Source organism: Salvelinus sp. IW2-2015, linkage group LG17 (assembly GCF_002910315.2).
Source record: "Salvelinus sp. IW2-2015 linkage group LG17, ASM291031v2, whole genome shotgun sequence".
Taxonomy (NCBI): domain Eukaryota; kingdom Metazoa; phylum Chordata; class Actinopteri; order Salmoniformes; family Salmonidae; genus Salvelinus; species Salvelinus sp. IW2-2015.
In genome coordinates, this window is record NC_036857.1 from 16,213,769 (window position 1) to 16,235,022 (window position 21,254).

The 21,254-nt window shown below is 41.8% G+C and overlaps 2 protein-coding genes across 11 annotated transcripts in view; one reads left to right on the plus strand and one right to left on the minus strand.

Moving 5' to 3' along the window:
• Window positions 1–300: 300 nt before the first annotated feature.
• On the plus strand, window positions 301–2,629 carry LOC111976986 (ras association domain-containing protein 8-like). Its single transcript, XM_024006209.2, has 3 exons — window positions 301–412; window positions 911–1,020; window positions 1,145–2,629. Exons 2-3 carry the CDS (start codon window positions 918–920, stop codon window positions 2,533–2,535), a joined length of 1,494 nt encoding a protein of 497 aa, XP_023861977.1. The 5' UTR covers window positions 301–412; window positions 911–917; the 3' UTR covers window positions 2,536–2,629.
• A 542-nt stretch (window positions 2,630–3,171) lies between these two features.
• csde1 (cold shock domain containing E1, RNA-binding) overlaps window positions 3,172–21,254 on the minus strand; it is a 36,843-nt gene continuing 18,760 nt past the window's right edge. For 2 of the 10 annotated variants that reach the window (XM_070447914.1, XM_070447912.1), the window contains 18 exons: window positions 18,769–18,964; window positions 18,190–18,356; window positions 17,390–17,476; window positions 17,202–17,320; window positions 16,993–17,074; window positions 11,963–12,091; window positions 11,522–11,647; window positions 11,160–11,399; window positions 10,754–10,894; window positions 9,325–9,495; window positions 7,880–7,987; window positions 7,556–7,731; window positions 7,325–7,437; window positions 7,090–7,209; window positions 6,781–6,959; window positions 6,410–6,573; window positions 4,737–4,869; window positions 3,172–4,639 (listed from right to left, as the gene is read on the minus strand). In XM_070447914.1, coding sequence (XP_070304015.1) covers window positions 4,592–4,639; window positions 4,737–4,869; window positions 6,410–6,573; window positions 6,781–6,959; window positions 7,090–7,209; window positions 7,325–7,437; window positions 7,556–7,731; window positions 7,880–7,987; window positions 9,325–9,495; window positions 10,754–10,894; window positions 11,160–11,399; window positions 11,522–11,647; window positions 11,963–12,091; window positions 16,993–17,074; window positions 17,202–17,320; window positions 17,390–17,476; window positions 18,190–18,356; window positions 18,769–18,964 — 2,499 coding nt within the window. In that variant the 3' untranslated portion in view covers window positions 3,172–4,591. Of the gene's footprint in view, window positions 4,640–4,736; window positions 4,870–6,409; window positions 6,574–6,780; window positions 6,960–7,089; window positions 7,210–7,324; window positions 7,438–7,555; window positions 7,732–7,879; window positions 7,988–9,324; window positions 9,496–10,753; window positions 10,895–11,159; window positions 11,400–11,521; window positions 11,648–11,962; window positions 12,092–16,992; window positions 17,075–17,201; window positions 17,321–17,389; window positions 17,477–18,189; window positions 18,357–18,768; window positions 18,965–20,474; window positions 20,634–21,254 lie in introns of those variants that run through there. The other 8 variants (XM_070447913.1, XM_070447911.1, XM_024005939.1 and 5 more) reach the window with 8 other exon arrangements.

The following is a 21,254-nucleotide window of genomic DNA, read 5'->3' on the forward strand; positions in this document are numbered from 1 at the left end:
TAAGTAGCTAAGAGTTTATGTCAGCTTGGATATTAATTTATACCCAAATAAGATTATTTTTCTTGACGCAACAATGCCATTTTGAAAATAAATAATACAATGTATACAAAGTTGTCAATTTATCCATTGTATTCAAGTATCGTAAGAGACAAACAAAATGCCATTTTAAGCATAATTATAGCAAACCTACTGATAAACTTTCCGAGTCTAATCTGTGCAATTTTCACACAGATCAGCCCTCAATCTTTTTTTGAGAGGAGTGGGATAATAAACTTCCCTGCAGTAGTAGATACCCAAGGGACTTCAAATTGGCCTTACTCACTCCACGGTGCTCCTCACAAGACCGTTTCCATCCCTTTCAGAGCATTGTGCCTTCAGCAAAGTGGACGGCTCCCAGCATCGGATCTAAGAGGTAGGTAGCGAACTTTATTCACAGTCTATGCATGTGATATTCTGGCATCGGAACTAACCGATTATTACAATTATCTTGAGGAAATGTCCAACTTCGAACCATCTACTTTTGACGCCAAATAGGGGAATTTTGCTGGCAACTGGATGCTTTGTTCATTAATGGCTTTGATAACATTTTATACAACTATTAAGTTTTACCCTCAATATATGAATTGTTTGTTTACCTCCTTAAGTATCGTTAGGCATTATTTGAAAATACTGTAAATTCCAACTCGATGATTGCATTCAACTTACAAATATGTAATTTTGACTGCCCTCAAGACACAAAGCTGGCCAAGACAGTGAGCAGACAAACTATTTACAGAGAATGGTAATGAGGGTCATTAGTCTGTCTCCACCACTTCCCCTTCGTGTATAGTAATGGAGGCTCTTACCTAGACATATCAGCACCAACAGTAACGCTTCATTTTGTTCTCATCCCTTAATTTTCTGAATACAGAATAAGAATGGAGGTTAAGGTATCAGTGGAGGGAGTCCCACGTGTTGTCTGTGGAGTTACTGAGAAAACCACATGCCAGGAAGTAGTCATAGCTTTGGCTCAATCCCTTGGTGAGTACACATCTGGCGGCATTTACATTTTAGGGTCTCATTTCACTGTATACTTTACTTGATTTCTAATACAAATCAATCAATTCAGGTAATAAATTCATCCCAATTATCTTCCTCTGCTTAGGTCGTCCTGGGCGCTACACACTTCAGGAGAAATTCAAAGAGTTTGAGCGGAATGTGACGCCTAATGAACGGCTTCTGGAGTCTCTTGAGAAGTACGGCCAGCAGGCCAGAGAGATCCAGCTCACCCTGCTGCACAATGGGCCATCCCTCTGGGAAGGGCCTAGCAGAGGGAAAGGCTGCAGATACGAGGCTGGCCCTCAGCTTAGGAGAGCAGATGCTGGGGGCAAAGTACAAAGGGTTAGCGGTGGGCTTAGTTTACACCGTCAAAGCCTACCTCCCTTATCGTGCCTGCGGCAACAAGCCGAACAGCGACCGGAAGAACCAAAAAGGCCCAAAAGAAAGTCCCTGACCCTGATGGAGGAGGCTTGGGGATGGCTGGAGAGCATAGGAAGGGGCGCAGTGAACCAATCAGGCCGCGAAAAGGATAGCAGGATGGACACTGTTAAAAGGGATGGTTGTTCCCTGAACGTTTCGGTCACTGTTGCCAAGGATCCCTCCACTCCTGGGGTTTTACAGAGCAAATTTAGAGAAAAGAGTGCTAAGTCCACTGAGCACCAGCGAATCTCCTGCTGCATGGGAAACCAGGGCAGGGACAGAGAGAAAAGTAACCTTTGCAATTCTGATGAAGGTAATGATATCCAACATGTTAAGAAACACCCAGAGGTTAGCATGGCAAAGATAAAAGCTGAGGGCCAGCAGAATCCAACCAGTGCACTTAAGATGGTTGATGAGAAAAGGAAGTTAAGAGCACTAGTTGCTATCCAACAGGCTAGTCTGAAAGAGCTGCAGGTCCAAATAACCTGCACGGATAGCCAAATTCATGAGCTGGAGGAGCAACGAAAGGCCAGGCAAGCTGACCAAGAGGCCCAGCAAAAAATAGTGGAGGAGGCAGAGCACCTGGAATTTTGGAAGAATGAGCTGAAGGCCGAAGAGGGATATGAGAAAGACTTGCAGGAACAGTTCCTGGAGATGAAGGTGAAAGCTGTGGAGTGTAAGACCAAGTTGGAAGAGTACAAACGCAAAATGCAAGGTCTTGATTCTTCAAGGGACAGGAGAACTGTTCAAGAGGAGCAAGTGAATGTTCCAAGCCAAGATGCCACATCTCCTGCTACTGCAGGGTGGAAAAGGCTGAATGAGGCCCTGAATCAATCAAGATCTCTTACAGTCAGTGTGGTAAATACTGACAGGAAGTTTGCACCCAGAGTGGACTCCAGTCATCCGCATGCTGTAGTTCTTCCAAACCAGATCAAGGAATTGCAGCCCTCAGGGCCAAGTCAGCTTAGGGACTGGTGGACATGCTGGTCTGAAGCTCAGAGTCCAAATCCAGAAACACAACCAAGGGTTGTGCATCTCTCTGAAATAATGATACATCTGGGCAGCACCAGAGTTTGAAAAGAGGTAGAGGAAAAACAGAAACTTACCTGTAAAAACCAAACACAATATAGAGTTAGTGTTCAGGGAGGACTGTGAAGCAACAAACATTAGGCACAGACATGCATACACAGAATAAAATACACACACGTACACATGGATTTTGTACTGTAGATGTGTTCGTGGTGGAGTAGGGGCCTGAGGGCACACAGTGTGTTGTGAAATCTGTGAAAGTATTGTAATGTTTTTTAAATTGTATAAACTGCCTTGGTTTTGCTGGACCCCAAGAGAAGTATCTGCTGCCATGGGGATCCATAATAAATACATGATTTGTTTGCAGTTTCACATTTCTGTACTGACTGTTCTGTTGCTGTAAAAATAAAAAGGCTAAATATTTGTCCTACCAAGAGTTGCTTAATATCTTTTAATCTTCAGTTTATTCCACTGTTCAGGCACCTTGGTTTGAAAAGACGTAAGGACAGCATTTCCTTTTTACCGCACTGTCAAAAGAAAATGAAATTTTCAAGCCTATACAAAGAAAACATTTTAAATAAGTATCTTACTGCCATTGAGTAAAATACATTCTACAAACTATATATTAAGAAATAAAGATTCAACTGCCTCGATTTTATTTTAAATAAAGACAAACGCCATATGTAATTTTCATAAAACTTTAATTCAATTGTTTCATTCAAGACCATTAACAAAAGTACATAGGAGAGACTGTGCAGTTCAGGAGGAAACCAGTGATCGCCAGTTTAAATTCATTTAGACTAACTCCCATATGTGCATTCAGGCACAACAGATCACCCACCAATGCCACTAAAGCGCAATAATAGATATCCTGATCCTTAAGATTAATTCTAATACTTTAACTTTTCCCCCTCTTTTACTTAAGTAAAATGTATTTTTGTTATATTGTGATGTTTTAATCTTTCACTAAGAAAAAAAGCACACATTACATACAGTATATTTCCACCCACAGGTATTTGGGATGCAGACCAGTATTATTTCTACTAGAAGAAAAGCCATCCCAAGATTGTTCTTAATATTTTGGCGGTTGGCTGGGGTCAGAGGATACATCTAATTTTTTTGTTTTCTTTGTAGTTTTTAGGCACCTTATTTTTACTTCATTTTATTCATTAGCAGATATTGAGATTCAATGGAACAAAAAAAGAAATATGTGCAAAAAAAGAATACATTGTATAAAATAACTGCTGGATATAAGATGCCATTAGGAATTCTGCACCTGGGGAAATTGCTTATGGAGCGTGTGAATACTGAAAAGGTATCGAAATGCTCCAGATTTGTCAAAGTAAATCCTAATCATAGTCACGTAAACATTCACATACATCACAACACCATGCTTTCACTCCAGCTCTTGGATAAAGTGTTTCAAAACTGCTCAAAAAACCGAGCAGAGAAATAGCCTCCGTGTTTTAGCCCACACACATGAAAAACAGGATCCTCCTTATGAAGGGAACTTTGCTTTATGCATTTTGTAGGAAAGCATAGCGGAAACCATTGGCAAATGAGAATAATTTAGTTTCCTTAAATGAGGGAGAACAAATGGAAGAAGCAGGTGAGCTCTAATACATGCCCATAATCACACATATCCACATACACAACAGGTTGCAGGTGCAGAATTCCAGACAGTTAAGCAGATTCAGCAAAGATGAGGACAAGACAATGCCACACAACCAGCACTCTGATTTTAAGGGGAGCAGAAACCCTATAAAATAAATCCTCTGTAACCTCTACCCTTTCTAAAACACCTTATGCACAACAATCACACACACTCAGAAACCTGCAATGTATACTGCAGTATGAAACCGTATCAAGTACATCATATGTGGGTGGCAGGGAACAAATGGAATGAGAGGGTTCCATTGCAGGTGATGGAACAGGGAGAGGTGTTACACATGCTTATTTCTGTGTGCCTGTCAAGAGTATGTATGTGTGTAAGAGCATGTTTCTGCAAGACAGCAAAATTCCCTTTCCATTGTTGTCCTCCATTCTGGGATTGCATTTCTAAATCTGGGCCCACCTATTCCAGATGGGGTGGGGTATATACTGTTCAGTCAATTACACCCGGTTGACGAGTCTTCCGCTCCACGTTGAAGCCCTAGGTACAAAACAAAGACCGGTCATTATAAGCAACACGCATTAAATATATAAAATCAGAACCTATTATACAGCATTTTGCTACCAAATGTGTGTACCTTTGAGTTGTCAGGGCCACGGGGCTGTCTCACAATGACTAGGCGGGGGGCGCTAGAGTCATCCAGGGTGATGCTCTTGAGCCGGTTGACCAAACGATCGGGACGGGGGGTTGCCACTGGTTTAGGCCCTTCACTGTGGGGGTAGAAAAACAAGATGGCTTTTAACCAACAATATAGCGTCTAGGTTTAGGATAACTGGGTCATAAATGAGACATGACTAGTAAATCTGGTGGCTAGAAGTTAAATTTAACTTATTTACAGTGCCTTCGGAAATTATTAAGACAACTTGACTTTTAACACACTTACCTTATTCTAAAATTAAGTTGTTTTTCCCCCTAAGTATACACACAATAACCCATAATGACAAAACGAAACAGGTTTTTAGAAATGTTTGCAAATTTATAAAAAATAAAAAACAGAAATATCTTATGTAAATAAGTATTTGGACACTTTGCTATGAGACTCGAAATTGAGGTCAGGTGCATCCTGTTTCCATTGATCATCCTTGAGATGTTTCTACAACTTGATTGGAGACCACCTGTGGTAAATGTAATTTATTGGACATGATTTGGAAAGGCACACAGCAGTCTATATAAGCTCCCACAATTGACAGTGCATGTCAGAGCAAAAACTAAGCCATGAGGTCGAAGGAATTGTCCGTAGAGCTCCGAGACAGGATTGTGTCGAGGAACAGATCTGGGGAAGGGTACCAAAACATTTCTGCAACACTGAAGGTCCCCAATAACACAGTGCCCTCCATTATTCTTAAATGGAAGAAGTTAGGAACCACCAAGACTCTTCCTAGCAGGCTGCCAGGTCAAACTGAGCAATCGGGGGAGAAGGGCCTTGGTAAGGGGGTGACCAAGAACCCGACGGTCACTGACAAAGCTCTAGAGTTCCTCTGTGGAGATGGGAGCCTTCCAGAAGAACAACCAGCACTCCACCAATCAGCCCTTTATGGTAGTGGCCAGATGGAAGCCACTCCTCAGTAAAAGGCACATGACAGCACTCTTGGAGTTTGCCAGAAGGCACCTAGACTCTCAGAACATGAGAAACAAGATTCTCTGTTCTGATGAAACCAAGATTGAACTCTTTGGCCGGAATGCCAAGCGTCACGTCTGGAGGAAACCTGGCACCATCCCTACGGTGAAGCATGTAGTGGCTGCATCATTCTGTGGGGATGTTTTTCAGCAGCAGGGAGTAGGACTAGTCAGGATCGAGGCAAAGATGGAGCAAAGCACAGAGATCCTTGATGAAAACCTGCTCACGACCTCAGATTGGGGCGAAGGTTCACCTTCCAACAGAACAATGACCCTAAGCACACAGCCAAGACAACGCAGGAGAGGCTTCTGGACAAGTCTCTGAATGTCCTGGAGTGGCCCAGCCAGAACCCGATCAAACATCTCCGGAGAGACCTGAAAATAGCTATGCAGCAACACTCCCCATACAACCTGACAGAGCTTGAGAAGTTCTGCAGAGAATAATGTGAGAAACTCCCCAAATACAGGTCTGCCAAGCTTGTGACATAAACACAAGAAGATTCAAGGCTGTAATCTCTGCCAATCTTTGTCATTATCGGGTATTGTGTATAGATTGAGGGGGGGTAAAACAATTTAATCAAAACATTTTAGCGCACTTCATGGTTTCTTGTACACCCCCCCTGCAGTCTTTACCTGACTCTGCGCACATTGCAGGCACTACATTTCCCTGTGCGTTGGTTGAGAATGACTGAGAACTCCACCTCATCCCCAGTCTGGAGCTCTAAGCCATCCTGCACCTCTTTGACATGGAAAAACAGCTTCTTACTCTCACCAACGTCATATGTGATGAAACCAAACTGGGGAGACAAGACATTACAGACTAAATAGGCATAGCACTCAACATGTGTAGCCACACCAAGAAAGTCCAATAACAAATTATACAACCTTATTTCTTCATGTTAGGTTTCCTTAGCAAACTTGAAAAATACATCTATAAAGTATTATTTTGAAAGGCAATTAAATCATGTCTGCCTGCACCCGTTTCAACAATCATGATGAGATACCTGGTCCTTGACGCACTCTACTAAGGCTTTGCGTTGGGGGACAACGTTGCAGGCCATCTTCTGTCCTGTCTGGGCCACTGTGCACAGCTGGAACTTCACCAGCTCTCCTTTCTGCAGACAGTCTGCCTTGTTTGTCATGCCCATGATGCCAAAGGGGTAATTCTGGCCCTTCGTGCCCTCTGAATGGTTAGAGGGACAAGGTGGGAGAAGAGGAATGGTAATTTTAGCCATTTGGTTATTGTAGAGTATGTACAGGAGTAAAAATATTGAATTGATGGACATAACCCTCCACTGCCAGTGGTGACTCGCCTTCCTCCGAGTGCTCGATGAGCCCCTGGTACTCTGTCTGCGACGGGTCCACACTACGCAGAGGGCGCACCACCTTCCCCAGCATCACCGCCTCACCAACATCCTGCCCCACACTATTCACTGCAATAACAGCACACCATTAGCATAGACACTGATGACTAATATATAAATGCTTCACTATAGAGTGGACTGTAGCGCAAAATCAAACAAATGACTAGAGCATTGTCTTGCCTACCTGCTGCCATCTTCATAACCTTCTCAGCGCTGACTTTGTTTCCTTTGCCCTTGGACAGGGTGTATTCCACAGTGTCACCCAGCTCCAGGTTCTCCATGTCTCCACACAGCTCACTGGTACAGAGAGATACAGGCAGTATGAAAAACTTGGGACCTCCCCTTTTGGACACATCTAATGTGCCAACAACCAACATATTTTACACTGTAGCTTGCCTGTGTTGAATAGTTGTACCTGTAGTGAAAGAAGATCTCTTGATCGTGATTGGCCGTCTCAATGAACCCAAAGTTGTCTTTTAGGGTGGCGATGTATCCCAGCAGCCTTTTGGTGTTGACTGTGCGGTTGAGGATCTTAATGGTGACCGCGGTCTGCTGGCCCGTCCTCTTTACCTCATTGATGGAGAACTCCACCTTGAAGACAAGGTTGGATTTACACCAAATAGAAACAACCAACTGCAGGATGTATTTTTGGGGTTGGTACTTTGCCATTTCGACAAAGAACATTTGAGCCAGTGTTGATTTGTTTTACTGGTTTAACTTGTAAACTGGTTTTCAGTACCTTGTCTCCTGCCTGTGGCTGGGCAGCTCCCTCCAGATCTTTGACATGGTACGACACAGTCAGCTTCACTCCACAGTCCTCATAAGAAATCACTCCCTCTTCTGCTTCCTACAGGAGGACACACCAGCAAATTGATTAGACTGGCAGTTCCAGTCAAAGGTTGGCAAATGCTCTTCTCTCCAGAACTCAGGCATTGAACTGTAGCACCTTGATGTAACTTGGAGGACCCTACTGTGGTTCTGAGCATTGGGAAATGTTAAAATACTTCCAGAGAGGAAAAGGCACCCTTCCTGGCATTTCTTTTATTATTGATCTGAACAGGCTGGATAGGTGAAAGTAAATGGGTAGGGGGAAAAATAAATAATAATAATAATTCATCCAAGCCGATGCAGATCAGTGATTAGTTCAGAGGAAGGGAGGAATGCATCTTTGATATAAGCTTTGGAGTATATCAGATGAACGGCAGTAGCAAGTCCTTAAAAAGCGAATTGTGCAGATGACTGGCACACATTCCAAAGCACACCTGTTAGTATTTGGTTAGCATTAGCCTTAACTGTTTGAAATGAAATCAACACCTTTGTACAAACAGTATTAAATGTCCTATCTCCTTAGGAACTAGTAAAACAAATATCATGACTTCAAAAGTGAAGTGTTTTTACAGAGGAATTGATTTAAAGGTTAATTAGGGGACTGAAACCATGCCGTCAACTCTTGGGTGAGGAGCACATTTAGCAGGACATAGACCACACCACTAACCGTTTCTACTACTTTATCCTTGAGAAATAAGATAAATACACACATTCAGACTACCTACTTGAGCGTACATGTCAACTATGCATGTCTGCCGAAATATGAAAAAGAGCAAGTAAAAAACAAAACATTGAATTTAAGGTAACTAGGGGAGCTTCTCGCGGTAGCCATGTAAAAACTCTGGCAAATAAATGTTATATCTAGCCAATTTGAGGAGACTTATCCAAAACTAGTGGTTAGTACTGTGCCTCAGTTTGTCAACCCTGTAGGAAAACAATTCAATAGAACGGGCGTAAATAAAGCATTGATCAGGGTGATGGCATCATGCAAAAACAGAACGCCTACCTTGTCTTTTTTCTAATGGAGAGAAGGAGCATGAGGGGGAAAGGGTGAAGGGAGAAAGCAAAGAGGAGAATTAAAACTAAAAAGAGGGGTCATCAAAAATCTGTGGTCTGAGAAATGCGTGAACACAATGGGAAGTGTGTGTGTGTGTGTGTGTGTGTGTGTGTGTGTGTGTGTGTGTGTGTGTGTCTCGAGCGGTTTTCAATTTCAATACTGATCAGACTAGGAGGCGAGGGAAATGGGGAAAGAAATGTAAAAGAAAACCAGGTAGGGAATAAAGACAAAACAAAAAAGGGACAAAAGTTGACAATGTTGCTGTGGGCTTTCTAGTGCTGCCCTGGGTGCTCTCGTACCTTCTCTTTGGCCTTGCTGGGGCTTGCGCTCTTGTTGTTGGTGATGGCTGCCGTGGCCTCCTTCTCCACCACACCCACAAAGCGCTGCTCAGACTGGGTATGGAAGGACACTGTGCCTTTAGGCAGCTTCTTGATGCGCACCGCGTGGTTCCTCTGGGCAGACAGCATGTCCTGCACAGGAGAGTGGTGGGAGAAAACACCCCTTTCAATTAGTGATGGTGTTCGATAAAGCTCTCATTGAGATTGTCTGGATTATATTGTGGAGGTAGCCAGAGACCAAAATATATTTTAAACAATGTGCCTAGGAAATTTGAATGGGGTTCAAAGAGTGAGAATTCTTAATATTTAAAACAATTGACTGCATGTTCATTCCTAAAGCAAGATTTCCCTACTAAAAAGTAACACCCTTGGAAGATCAGGGGTTGCATTAACGCAGAATTCTGTGTTTTTCACAACAACAAAAAAAGATAACCCATAGAAGAAATATCTTGCTGCGTTTTGTAAATACAGATCTAAAATGCTTCTTATTGTAATTTCTGCTCGACAGACTTAAGCGTAAATCATAGTCCACAGACACTAGGAAACTATAGTCCAGCATCCCATTGTGACATAGATACATGGCTCTAAGACCACCAGCCACGGGGACATAGAGCCCGAATGCGCAATTCCCCACAATTCCCAATCAACACACCCTCTATTCATTAGAATGTGTTGACAGTTGCAGAGCTGCGTTGAGAATTCGAAAAGCATGAATGCCAACAGTCCAAAATTCTAAAAACACTGCTGTGCATACATGTACACTTTTGGTACTCTGACAGACCCTTCCGTTTGTGCTTCAGTTGCACTTCTCCACTTGGATGAGAATTCACAAACGAACATTAATTCAGAAGAGTTACTGATGTGTAGCTACTTTTCTCCTGTACTTTTTTCATTGTAGCCTACTTGTCTCTGGTAAAATGCAAGATTAACTTCAACCAAAACATAAGAAAGAATGTAGCCAGCTACATTTCCTATGATCAACAGACATGCATCGTAAAATTTATTTTTGAATAAAAGACTTAGCTTATTCATTGTAAGTTACGTTTACTTGTTGCTAGCCAAATAGCGCTGCACTCCTGCTGTCATCTGATGAAAATTAAACATTTTCTGCCAAATGTGTTACACAAATTTTCTGTGAAGGAAAACTATAGTTGCAAGCCCCTGATCACTATTGAAGAGAAGAAAAAATCCACTACTTTCAATATAAAAACGAAGGTGAAATTATTTAAAATGCAGATATTTTGTATGGTCTCCATTTCGAAAATTTAGATTTCGGAACGCTAACACAACCCCTGAAGATGAACAGAAAGAGGGCAGGCGAGAGTAAAGGAATTAAAAGACAGCATTTTTATGTTGAAAAACAGACCATGGACTTTTCCCCTGGACTTACGGGCACAACGGTGAACTCGACTTCGTCAGAGATGTGCAGCTGGCTCTCCTCCAGGACCTCGCTAAAGTGAAAGAACATCCTGGCGTCCCGGTCCACACACTTGATGAAGCCAAAGCCATCGCGCATGGCAGCGATCACACCCTATAGGACAGAGAGGAGAGGGAGAGCCGTTACCACAGCAGAGATGCTGTCGACTCTTAACATTTAAAGGACAGTGAACTGCAGATACAATGCTGAAAAGTTCCAATCTTTCCCTTTCATTCAGGCCTGAAGGTTTCTGCTCATGCATTTTGTAGGATTTACACAACAGTATGGAATATGGACTAACATCAGAGAATTTAACTAGGTTGCCATATTCAATTAAAACCCCACAAACAAGCTTCCTCAAATGAACTAGAGGGCGTACCATGGATCTCCTCAGGGTCCTTACCATCTCACGGGACTCCTTGGTGAAGTGGAAGGTATCGGGCAGGATGTCGATATTAGTGGCCCGCTCCAGCTTGTCCCTACGGTCCGTGGAAATGTTGAACTGCACATGGTCGCCTTCCAGCAGGGTCACCTTGGACTTGGTGTCCTTTTCACCAAACAGGAGCTCCTTGTCTGTGTAACTGATCCTGGCAGAGATGCGGCCTGGTAGTGGATCATTCTGAAAAGGTGAGGAACAATTTAAAAAGATTAATCATTTTCATCAAAATAATCTATATGATTCAGTAAAAAACTAAAACTCAGGTTACTTGTCAGCATAGAGGCATGGTTTAAGTTTCTGACCTGGTTCTTGGTTGGAACTTTAGGGATGACCTTGATAACAGTGCCTTCAAACTGCTCGATGCTGATGTCCTCAAATATGACTGTCCCCTGGGCAAGCAGCCTCACGTCAGTAGCCACCTCTTTCCCCTAAAGGAGAGAAAACAAGATGCTTTAGTTACTTCAATGTTGCTTTCCCCCCTCTATTATGATATTTTTTCCCCATCTTTACAGGCTTATGGCATCAATATGTGTACAGAACATATACATGAGCAGGAATCATTTCTGTTGAATGGCTTTTCCTATTGAGACATATTGACTGCCATTAAACCTAAGCCTGCTTTGACAAGTCCCCAACATCTTAAGAACAACTTGATTCCAATGATCCAATACTGGCCTCGTATTCTATACTTTTGCAACAGCTTGAGTTGGCTGGCCAGAGCGGTTCCATGTGATGCCACCTACGTTTCTCTCTTTGATGGTGAACTCCACGTCGTCGCCGGCCTGCAGGGCCTCCAGGTCGCCCTTGAACTCGCTGTAGTGGAAGAAGATCTCCTTCACCACATCAGCCCTCTCAATGAACCCAAAGGCCTCCTACCAGACACAACACAAAGGGTTATAGAACATAAATCAGGCACGTAGACTACACTAGSGGMMSMGGGGGGGGGGGGGGGGCAGTGCCCCCGTGACAACAATTTTGAACCCCCTTGTGGCCCCCTAAATGTGGAGTATGAAATCATTTTGACATAAATCATTTTTGCTATCGTTCTTTTTTTAAATCCGTTATTAGACAGTGGCAACGCGGAACACCAATTTAACCCACACATTTTCTAGAGGGACGGCTTTAGGCGGAACACAACAGGATCGTACCACATGCATCTGCAAGTTTTTTTCTATTCAGAAGTTGTAATAAATTCCGCACAAATATAGTTCTAGCACAAAGTAAATATAGAGGTGAGTAAAATTGTTAATATGTTGTATTTGTATTAAATGCATTACAGAAGTGTAACGTTAGATCAGCTTATCTTCTTATGGCTGCAATCCCGTTAACGGGATCGATATGACAACAGCCAGTGAAAGTGCAGGGCGCCAAATTCAAACAGAAATCTCATAATTAAAATTCCTCAAGCATACAAGTATTTCACACCATTTTAAAGATACACTTCTTGTTAATCCCACCATAGTGTCCGATTTCAAAAAGGCTTTACAGCAAAAGCACCACAAACGATTGTTAGGTCACCGCAAAATCAGCAAAAAACTGCAATTTTTCCAGCCAAAGACAGGAGTCACAAAAAGCACAAATAGAGATAAAATTAATCACTAACCTTTGATGATCTTCATCAGATGACACTCATAGGACTTCATGTTACACAATACATATATGTTTTGTTCAATAAAGTTCATATTTATATCCAAAAACCTCATTGGCACCATGTTCAGAAATGCCTCCAAAATATCCGGATAAATTGCAGAGAGCCACATCAAATAACAGAAATACTCATCATAAACTTTGATGAAAGATACATGTTTTACAAAGAATTAAAGATACACTTGTTCTTAATGTAACCGCTGTGTAAGATTTTTTTTAAAGCTTTACGGCAAAAGCACAATATTCAATAATCTGAGAACAGCGTTCAGCCACAAAAGGAAGCCATACAGTTACCCGCCAAATTGTGGAGTCAACAAAACTCATAAATAGCATTATAAATCTTCACTTACCTTTGCTGATCTTCGTCGGAATGCACTCCCAGGACTCCCACAAGAAATGTTCATTTTGTTCGGTAATGTCCATCATTTATGTGCAAATAGCTACTTTTGTTAACGTGTTTGGTAAACAAATCCAAAGTCACGAAGCGCGTTCACTAAAAGCAGATGAAATGTCAAAAAGTTCCGTAACAGTCAGTCAACATGTCAAACGATGTATTGAATCAATCTTTAGGATGTTTTTAACATAAATCTTCAATAATGTTCCAACCGGAAAATTCCATTGTCTTCAGAAGTGCGATGGAACAGAGCTCTCTCTCATGTGAACGCGCATGGTCAGAGCATGGCAGACCTTACTCATTCCCGTCTCCTTCGGCCCCACTTCACAGTAGAAGCATCAGACACGGTTCTACAGACTGTTGACATCTAGTGGAAGCCGTAGGAAGTGCAAACTGACCCATATCCCACTGTGTATTCGATAAGCGATGAGTTGAAAAACTACAAACCTCAGATTTCCCACTTCCTGGTTGGATTTTTTTCTCAGGTTTTTGCCTGCCATATGAGTTATGTTATACTCACAGACATCATTCAAACAGTTTTAGAAACTTCAGAGTGTACTAATAATAATATGCATATATTAGCAACTGGGACTGAGGAGCAGGCAGTTTACTCTGGGCACCTTTTCATCCAAGCTACTCAATACTGCCCCTGCAGCCATAAGAAGTTCTCAACCTGGCCGTTTGTTACTTTGTGGCAGTATGAAAAAGGATAAAATATATGATCAACAAACTCATGGTGCTGAGTGTTTTTATTTAAACCACACTCCGTAAATGCATTGTAACGTAAAACAGTTAGACATAAAGGGTAGTTACCTAGCAAGTCAGTTATTTTAAGTAAATTGGTGGTCCCCATTGCGTTTGCTCTTTAGTTTTCACCAAAATGAAGAGAAAGAAGGACATCATGTCCTTCTTCCAAAGAAAAGACAAGGCAGACAGTGAGACAGAGCCAGATGGTTCAGGTGTGGAGAGAGCAAGAGAGAGCAGAGAGCCTGCAGAGAGAGAACAGGAAGACTTGTCCATTGGAGAGTGAAGGCATAGTAGAGCAGGAAAGTGAGACAGATGGAGAGACTGAGGCTGAGGTAGAGGCTGAGTGTGAGACCAACAGAGGAGCCTCGTGCATCCACAAGCAGTGACCTATCAGGTTTGTGATGTTGAATAAATATGTGGTTACTTGTAAGCAGTGCAATTAGTCAGTTTATATGGTGTATAGAAATGAGTCGGTTTGTGATTGAAATTAACTCTTATTTAACATGCTATTGGGCTTGTGATATAGATATCAGATGGATTTCAGAAGTTGCCTGATGGCAATGGTATATCTAAAATTACCCAAATAGATACTTTTAATTATATATATTTGTCTTTGGCAGATATCAGCAAATCCCGGGAGGAACCACCGGTGCAGCCAATGATGAACATATACCCAAGAACTCTGATGGGGGACCGGAGGAGGAGCTTCAAGGCGGCCTGGTACTATATCCACCCCTGGCTTGAATATTTAAAAAAAAAATATATATAATCTTTTGTTACGCCTGCAGGCATTTTAGCCCTCCCAAAGTCTCAGAGACTGTATTTGATTCACAATTGGGTTTTAACAACTGGAAGAAGGCAACTTACAAAGAGGGGGGATTTGCAATTCATGCAAGGTCTGAGCGGCACAAACAAGCAATGATTACATGGAGAGACTATCAGAAAGCTGTAAAAAGTCATGCAACACTGGTAAATGCCCTAAACAAGGAACACAACAAACAGGTTCAAGAAAATCGGGACTATATTAAAACAATAGGAGAAGTACTACTACTTACAGCCACACAAAACATTGCACAAAGAGGACACGATGAGTCTGCAGAGTCAGATAATAAAGGGAACTTCATGGCAATCCTAGAAACAATAGCTAAGCATGACAACTGGGAAAAAAAGGTTGACTTCCATTCATAATGCAAAATATACAAGCAAAGTGATTCAGAATGAGGTTCTGAGTTGTTTGGCAGACATGGTTCGAACAAAAATTATAGAAGAAGTGAAAGACAGTGAGGTCTTTAGCATAATGGCAGACAAAACAAAAGATTTTAAAAAAGGAACAGATATCTCTAGTACTCAGGTACTATTTCAGAGGAGCTGTCCATGAGAGCGTTCTCCACTTTGAATCGGCTGATCAACTAGATGCAGCAGGGCTTACTGACAAAATCATACACATATTAGAAAGTCATGGTCTTGAATACAAAAACAACCTAGTAGGCCAAGCATATGACAGTGCTTCTGTTATGAGTGGCAAGCATTCAGGCGTCCAGGCACGCATTAAAGAACAAGCAAAGCATGCCTTAAACATCCACTGCAGTGCACACTGTCTAAACTTAGTTTTAGTGGATACAGTCAAAGCTGTCCCTGAGGTAGGACAGTTCTTCTCCTTACTAAAAAGACTTTACATCTTCACATCTGGGTCATATGTGCATCAAAAATGGCTTAGCATACAAAAAGAGATGTACCCAGGTGCACCTAGAGAGTTTCAGAGACTAAGTGACACTCGCTGGGCATGTCGATATATGGCTCTACATACTATTATGGATAGATTACCTGCCATTAAGTGAGTCCTGCAAGACATAGTCCAAGAACACAATGGTGACAGATCTGTTGAGGCACGAGGTCTGCTTGCACAGATAGATTTACAATTCATTGTGTGCCTTGTTACACTCCATAAAGTGTTTGGAGAAGCAAAATATATATCAGATATGCTACAGTCTTCATCACTTGACCTGTCAAAGGCTGTTGATTTAGTTGAAGCCTTAGTTTTTTGATGACCTATGGAATGAAGTGTTGAACACACCTAAGCAATGTGATACTGCAATACACCCCCCTGCAAAATGACCAGAAAAGCTAAGCTCTCAATTTAATGGAGACTGTACTCAGTACAGTGGGTCAGAGGTCAGATTCAGAACAAGAAAAAGGCAGTTTTCGTACAACCCTTTTCTACCCTGTTTTAGATCATATGCTCAATGAGCTTAACAGAAGGTTCCCTAGCAAAAACTGTGACATAATGAATGGCATCCAAACTCTAAACCCTACAAGTGATGTGTTTCTCAAAGAGAAGTCCCTGTTTCCATTTGCTAGAATGTATGAATCAAATATTGAGGACTTGTGGCATGAACTACATCAGTTCAGAAGAATTTTAGAAAGGAAAATACAGAGTGGCATGCAGAGACCCTCCAGTGTAGTAGAGCTGGCATTATTCATTGAGCCTTATAAAGAAGTTTTCTTTGAGCTCTTTAAACTGTGCAAGATAGCTGTTTCAATCCCTGTTAGTACTGCTTCTCGTGAACAGAGTTTTTCTGCACTAAATCTGGTGAAAATGTATCTCAGGTCCACAATGTCAGATTAAGCAATTTAGGTGTATTAAGTATTGAGTCAAGGAGTGCAAAGGCCTTGAGTCTAGATGAATTTGCTGATCTTTTTGCAACAAAAAAACAAAAACCGGAGAATACAGTTGATGTGACCTGATACCGAATATGTAATGCAAATGAAAATTATAATGGAAATGCAAATAAATAGTTGAATGATTATGAACATGGTCTTTTGCCTGCTAATGCCTGCAATGCAGTGAAGAAAACGATAAGACAACAATAACGTCTAATGTAACTGGCCCCAGCTTGGCCCCCCCAGTTGAAATGGTCTAGAACCGCCACTGGTAGACTAGCCAATGTCCAGCCAGGGATCCACAACAGTGTAGTGTGGCTTTACCTTGGTGGCACAGACAACCCCCTGGCACCTCATCTGTTTCTTCTTTACCAGGACAATGTTGTGTGCACTGACTGCACCGGTGCTGAAACACACATAAGATAGGCATGAGGAAAGGGCTAAGGTATTGTGCAATCAAACATTGTAAAAATTGTGAAACTCAAGATAATTTGTTTGGGAAACAATAAGACACTTAAAGAAAAACAATTTACTGCTTGTTGGTTTCCATGTAGAAGCTGACTTTGTCTCCCGTGTCCAGGTGCATGTTGCCCTCTATGTCGTCTGGGGTGTAGGTCAAGTAAAACACCTCCTGCGTGGGAAGGAATCCATACTTTACATTACATTGACTACCAGCCTTGACAAGACAAGTTTCTTTCTTTAGGCCATTTGACAGTCTTACCCCATTTCTCTCGTAGCACACACTTCCAGTGGGCACCTGCCCTGGAGCAGACTTGCCATCCAGGTGAGTAGGAATCGCTGAGACGACCTAACGGACAGAAAGAATCACATGTGGAGGAGATGGTTAAGAATGGCATTTGGGTGAGTCAGACAAACACGATTACCTAACTACAATCATTGTAATTAATTAGATTGCATAAATTACAATAATCAGGTAAGTGAAAAGACAAACTGGTTGATTTTCAAAAGTATATCAAGAAAGCAAAGGGCTACGTACTGTAGATACTACTGCATGAGATGTGAAATGCTCGAGATGCCAAATTGAAGAGAAGGCTAATAGAAAAGACTTCAATGGATATCAAAATATTACATCCAATCAAGCGTATCCGATTGAATGACTTTCTGGATAAAGATATATGCTATGTACAATTCTATATTTTCTATTTTGTTTAAACATCAAATCCCACCTCCACCCTTGAACACCACACAAATTGTATTTCGAGGAAAGTTAAGCCCATTGTAAATCTCCATGGAAACAGATGGTATTCCTAGTGTTTCAGACAAATGGAGATACCAACGATAACATAAATAATGGAAAGACAAATGTGGATTTAGAATCAAGATTCAAATCCTTGGGGAGAAAGGTTTAGTATAAAGAATGTACGCATCTATGAAACTATAAATGAACAAAAATTAGTGAAAAGATTTACAATGAGCTTGAACATACACCCAACTGACAAACACCAACATTGAGGTGACACGGACAAGAACAGAACCAAAAGTAAAATGGTGTTCCTTAACTGGATGAATATAACCATGCAGCACAGTAAATGGAGAGGCGTGCGAGTCTGGCCCCACCTGGCCCGAGATGCGCTCCTCTGGTAGCACCTCTGGTTTGATCTTAAGCAGCTTCACTGCTATGGGCTTGCCAGTACGCCTGTCTGAGGACACTTCAAACTCCACATCATCTGGAGAGGCAGAGAGAGGAAGAGAGAGATGTAAGAAAAATGGGTTTTGAGAAAATGTGTGCTCCACACCAAATACTGGCCGGACATTCATGGAGTTCCATCGACTTAAAGGCTACCCACAGTATCTTGTGGAGAGACTGAGGCAGAAATCAATTGTCACCACTCAGCTCCCAGGATATCTTAGTTTTTTTTTTTTTTTTGACCAGATAAACATTAAGGGGCAGTTTCCCAAACACAGATTAAGCATAGTCCTTAAAAACAAACTCAAAAGGAGAATTTCATTTAAATGCTTTAGTCCAGGATTAGGCTTAATCTGTGTCTGGGGAAACCACCTCTAAAAGGTTGTGTTGTTTAATAGAAGGCTGGTGGATGAGACTAGACTACTGAATGACTAGAAGCCCTGGCCTCTCACCTCCTATCTTGAGCTCCTGCAGGTTGCCGTTGTACTGGGAGCAGTGAAAGAAGAGGCGTGCCTGCCGCTCCGAGCACTGGATGAACCCATAGGAGGTGAGCAGCTTCTCCACCACGCCAGTCTCCCTGATGCCCACTGCCGTGCCGTTGGCAAACGCAGTGTGCCCATTGTGGAGCATGCCAGGGTCAAAACTCATCTAAACAGAACAAGAACGGAGAATGTTACTCATTGAACAAATCAAAAGGTCAGTCAAAACACAGCTCTTAAGATTGAGAGCGGATGTGAGTTTATGAGTGGGATTGTGTAAATGTATGATAGAACAATTAATTGACAAATGAAAATCCCACACACACAGAATGGACCTATTTTACCCAAACATGCATTTAGTGAACACACATCTACAAAGACCAATCCCTACCCAAAATGTGCTTCCCGATAGGTGGTTGAACCAAAGTTTGGAGAGACTAACCCAAAGAGCTTTCTGGTGTTACCTGACACTTTCCCTCTCTTGTGAATTCCAGGGGGAGCACATTTGGCCAACCCCAGATTGGTCTGAATCGACATGAAAACTATTCCCTATAGGTTTGGGCAGTATACTGTATATAGCCTATACCGCAGTTTTGGAAAAAGCTACGGGATGGTTTTCAATACTGGTTCAACTTTTTTTTTTAATAAAACATTTGAATATTTGTAGTTACTTTTAAGTAAATACCTGCAGTCCACTTGTGAAATACGTTAGGAGATAAAAGAACATTGCGTTCTTAATTTCACCGGTCACATTATGTAGTTTACGGTAGTCCCCAGTCACGAGGGGTTTGTTTACAAGCCCACAATGAGAGACCAGCGCCTATAGTCACTCACTGTCGTGTAGCATGCGCCAGTTGATCCAATTACATATTGAAATTCACAACTAAATGTTTACCAGCTAGATATCTTATAAAACTTGTCTAAAATGTGCTAAATGCTCTGCAGATGTGCATTTGGTTTGCTAATGTAGTAACTTTAGCTATCTAGCTAAGCGGTTAGCTTCTTCGAAAACCAAAAGAGTCTTGCTGGCTAATATTCGTTTTGTGCCTGCAACAAACTGTGTAGCATTTGAGTTACTTGTATAATTTAGGTCAGAAACTGTACAAAATGTTCGCAATGCTCTCGTTAGCATTCTCTATGGGGATTCTTTAGTACTTGTAACCAGAATGCTAACATAATGCTAAGTGGCATTTGATTTGGATTTTTTTTTGCTCCTTGCGGTAACACCATATATGCCGGGATGGCACAGGCATGGTATGAAGGTATGGAAAGCTGGATACCATCCAACCCTAATTCACTACAAATAAAGGCCACACGGTAGTCATTTCTAGTTGGCTCAAGAGAAGCATGCACTTCTATTCACTCCATTTTTTACAATCACTATCGCAACCGATTCCACAAGCACTCCTAAATTGACAAAGTTAGGAACATTATACGTGCAAAATCAGTTGGTTATAGAAACCATTGCCTTCTTCCATTGACTTGCACATTAACTCAAGATGAACTGGGATGCTACAATATGACTTCAAAGCACAGCAAGAATCAGTCATCAAGAGCCACTGCAAAACAATCAAACCGTGCGGTTAGCAAACGTCACCAAAGGAGACCACAGGAGCAGACAGGGCAGTCCATCACTGTGGGTGCAACCGATGCGATGCCCACACAACATGCCCACTTACTGATCTCCGATACAGGGGTGTCCGCTTGTGTTTTTTGTGGGAAACCGAGAACGAGCGGGGGATAGCCACCACAGAGGTGGCAGAGGCAGTATTACGTGCCAAAGGGGGTTCAGAGTGCACTCTCTCCATATCCGACAGTGGGGTCAGGACTGGGTCACACTGGTTGGATGGGGGAGGGGAGTCAAAAGATTTTTGGAATTCAGAGATACTTGGAGCTGTGGTTTTAACCATGAGCTCAGATTTCATTCCATTACACCTCAATGTTCTAGTTCTAAGTTATTTTCTTAAGCTTTCTTTAACTGTAAAAGTGAGAGGCAAGTAAAAACACTGATCGACACTGACCCTGAGAATCATAATTCCATAAGAGAAACCCATAAGAAATGTAGTAATTAGCAGAGACCTAGCATCCCCATCACAAACTAAAAGAATACAAAAACACTTGCCATTCAGCATATTTGAAGGAATAGACAGATGGAACAAAAGGTAGAGGAAGGAGGTCATGTAACATTTTAATTGCTGAAGTGGAATGAAACTCATGAAATGCTATATCATTATTATTGCCTGAAATAAAGTTCAACTGTCCAGTTAATCTTACCTTTTAAAGTTAATATTCTGCCCAAATAATGTTGTTGACTCGTCCTATACTCGTATGTGGCCAAAGTATTATTTGGCGAAAAAAAACACATCCTCAAATGTGTATCTCAAACAAACAGTTTTTTTAAATGCTTGCCATTTCCTCAGAACAACCTTATTTTATTACTGCTGCTCTTTAATTATTTG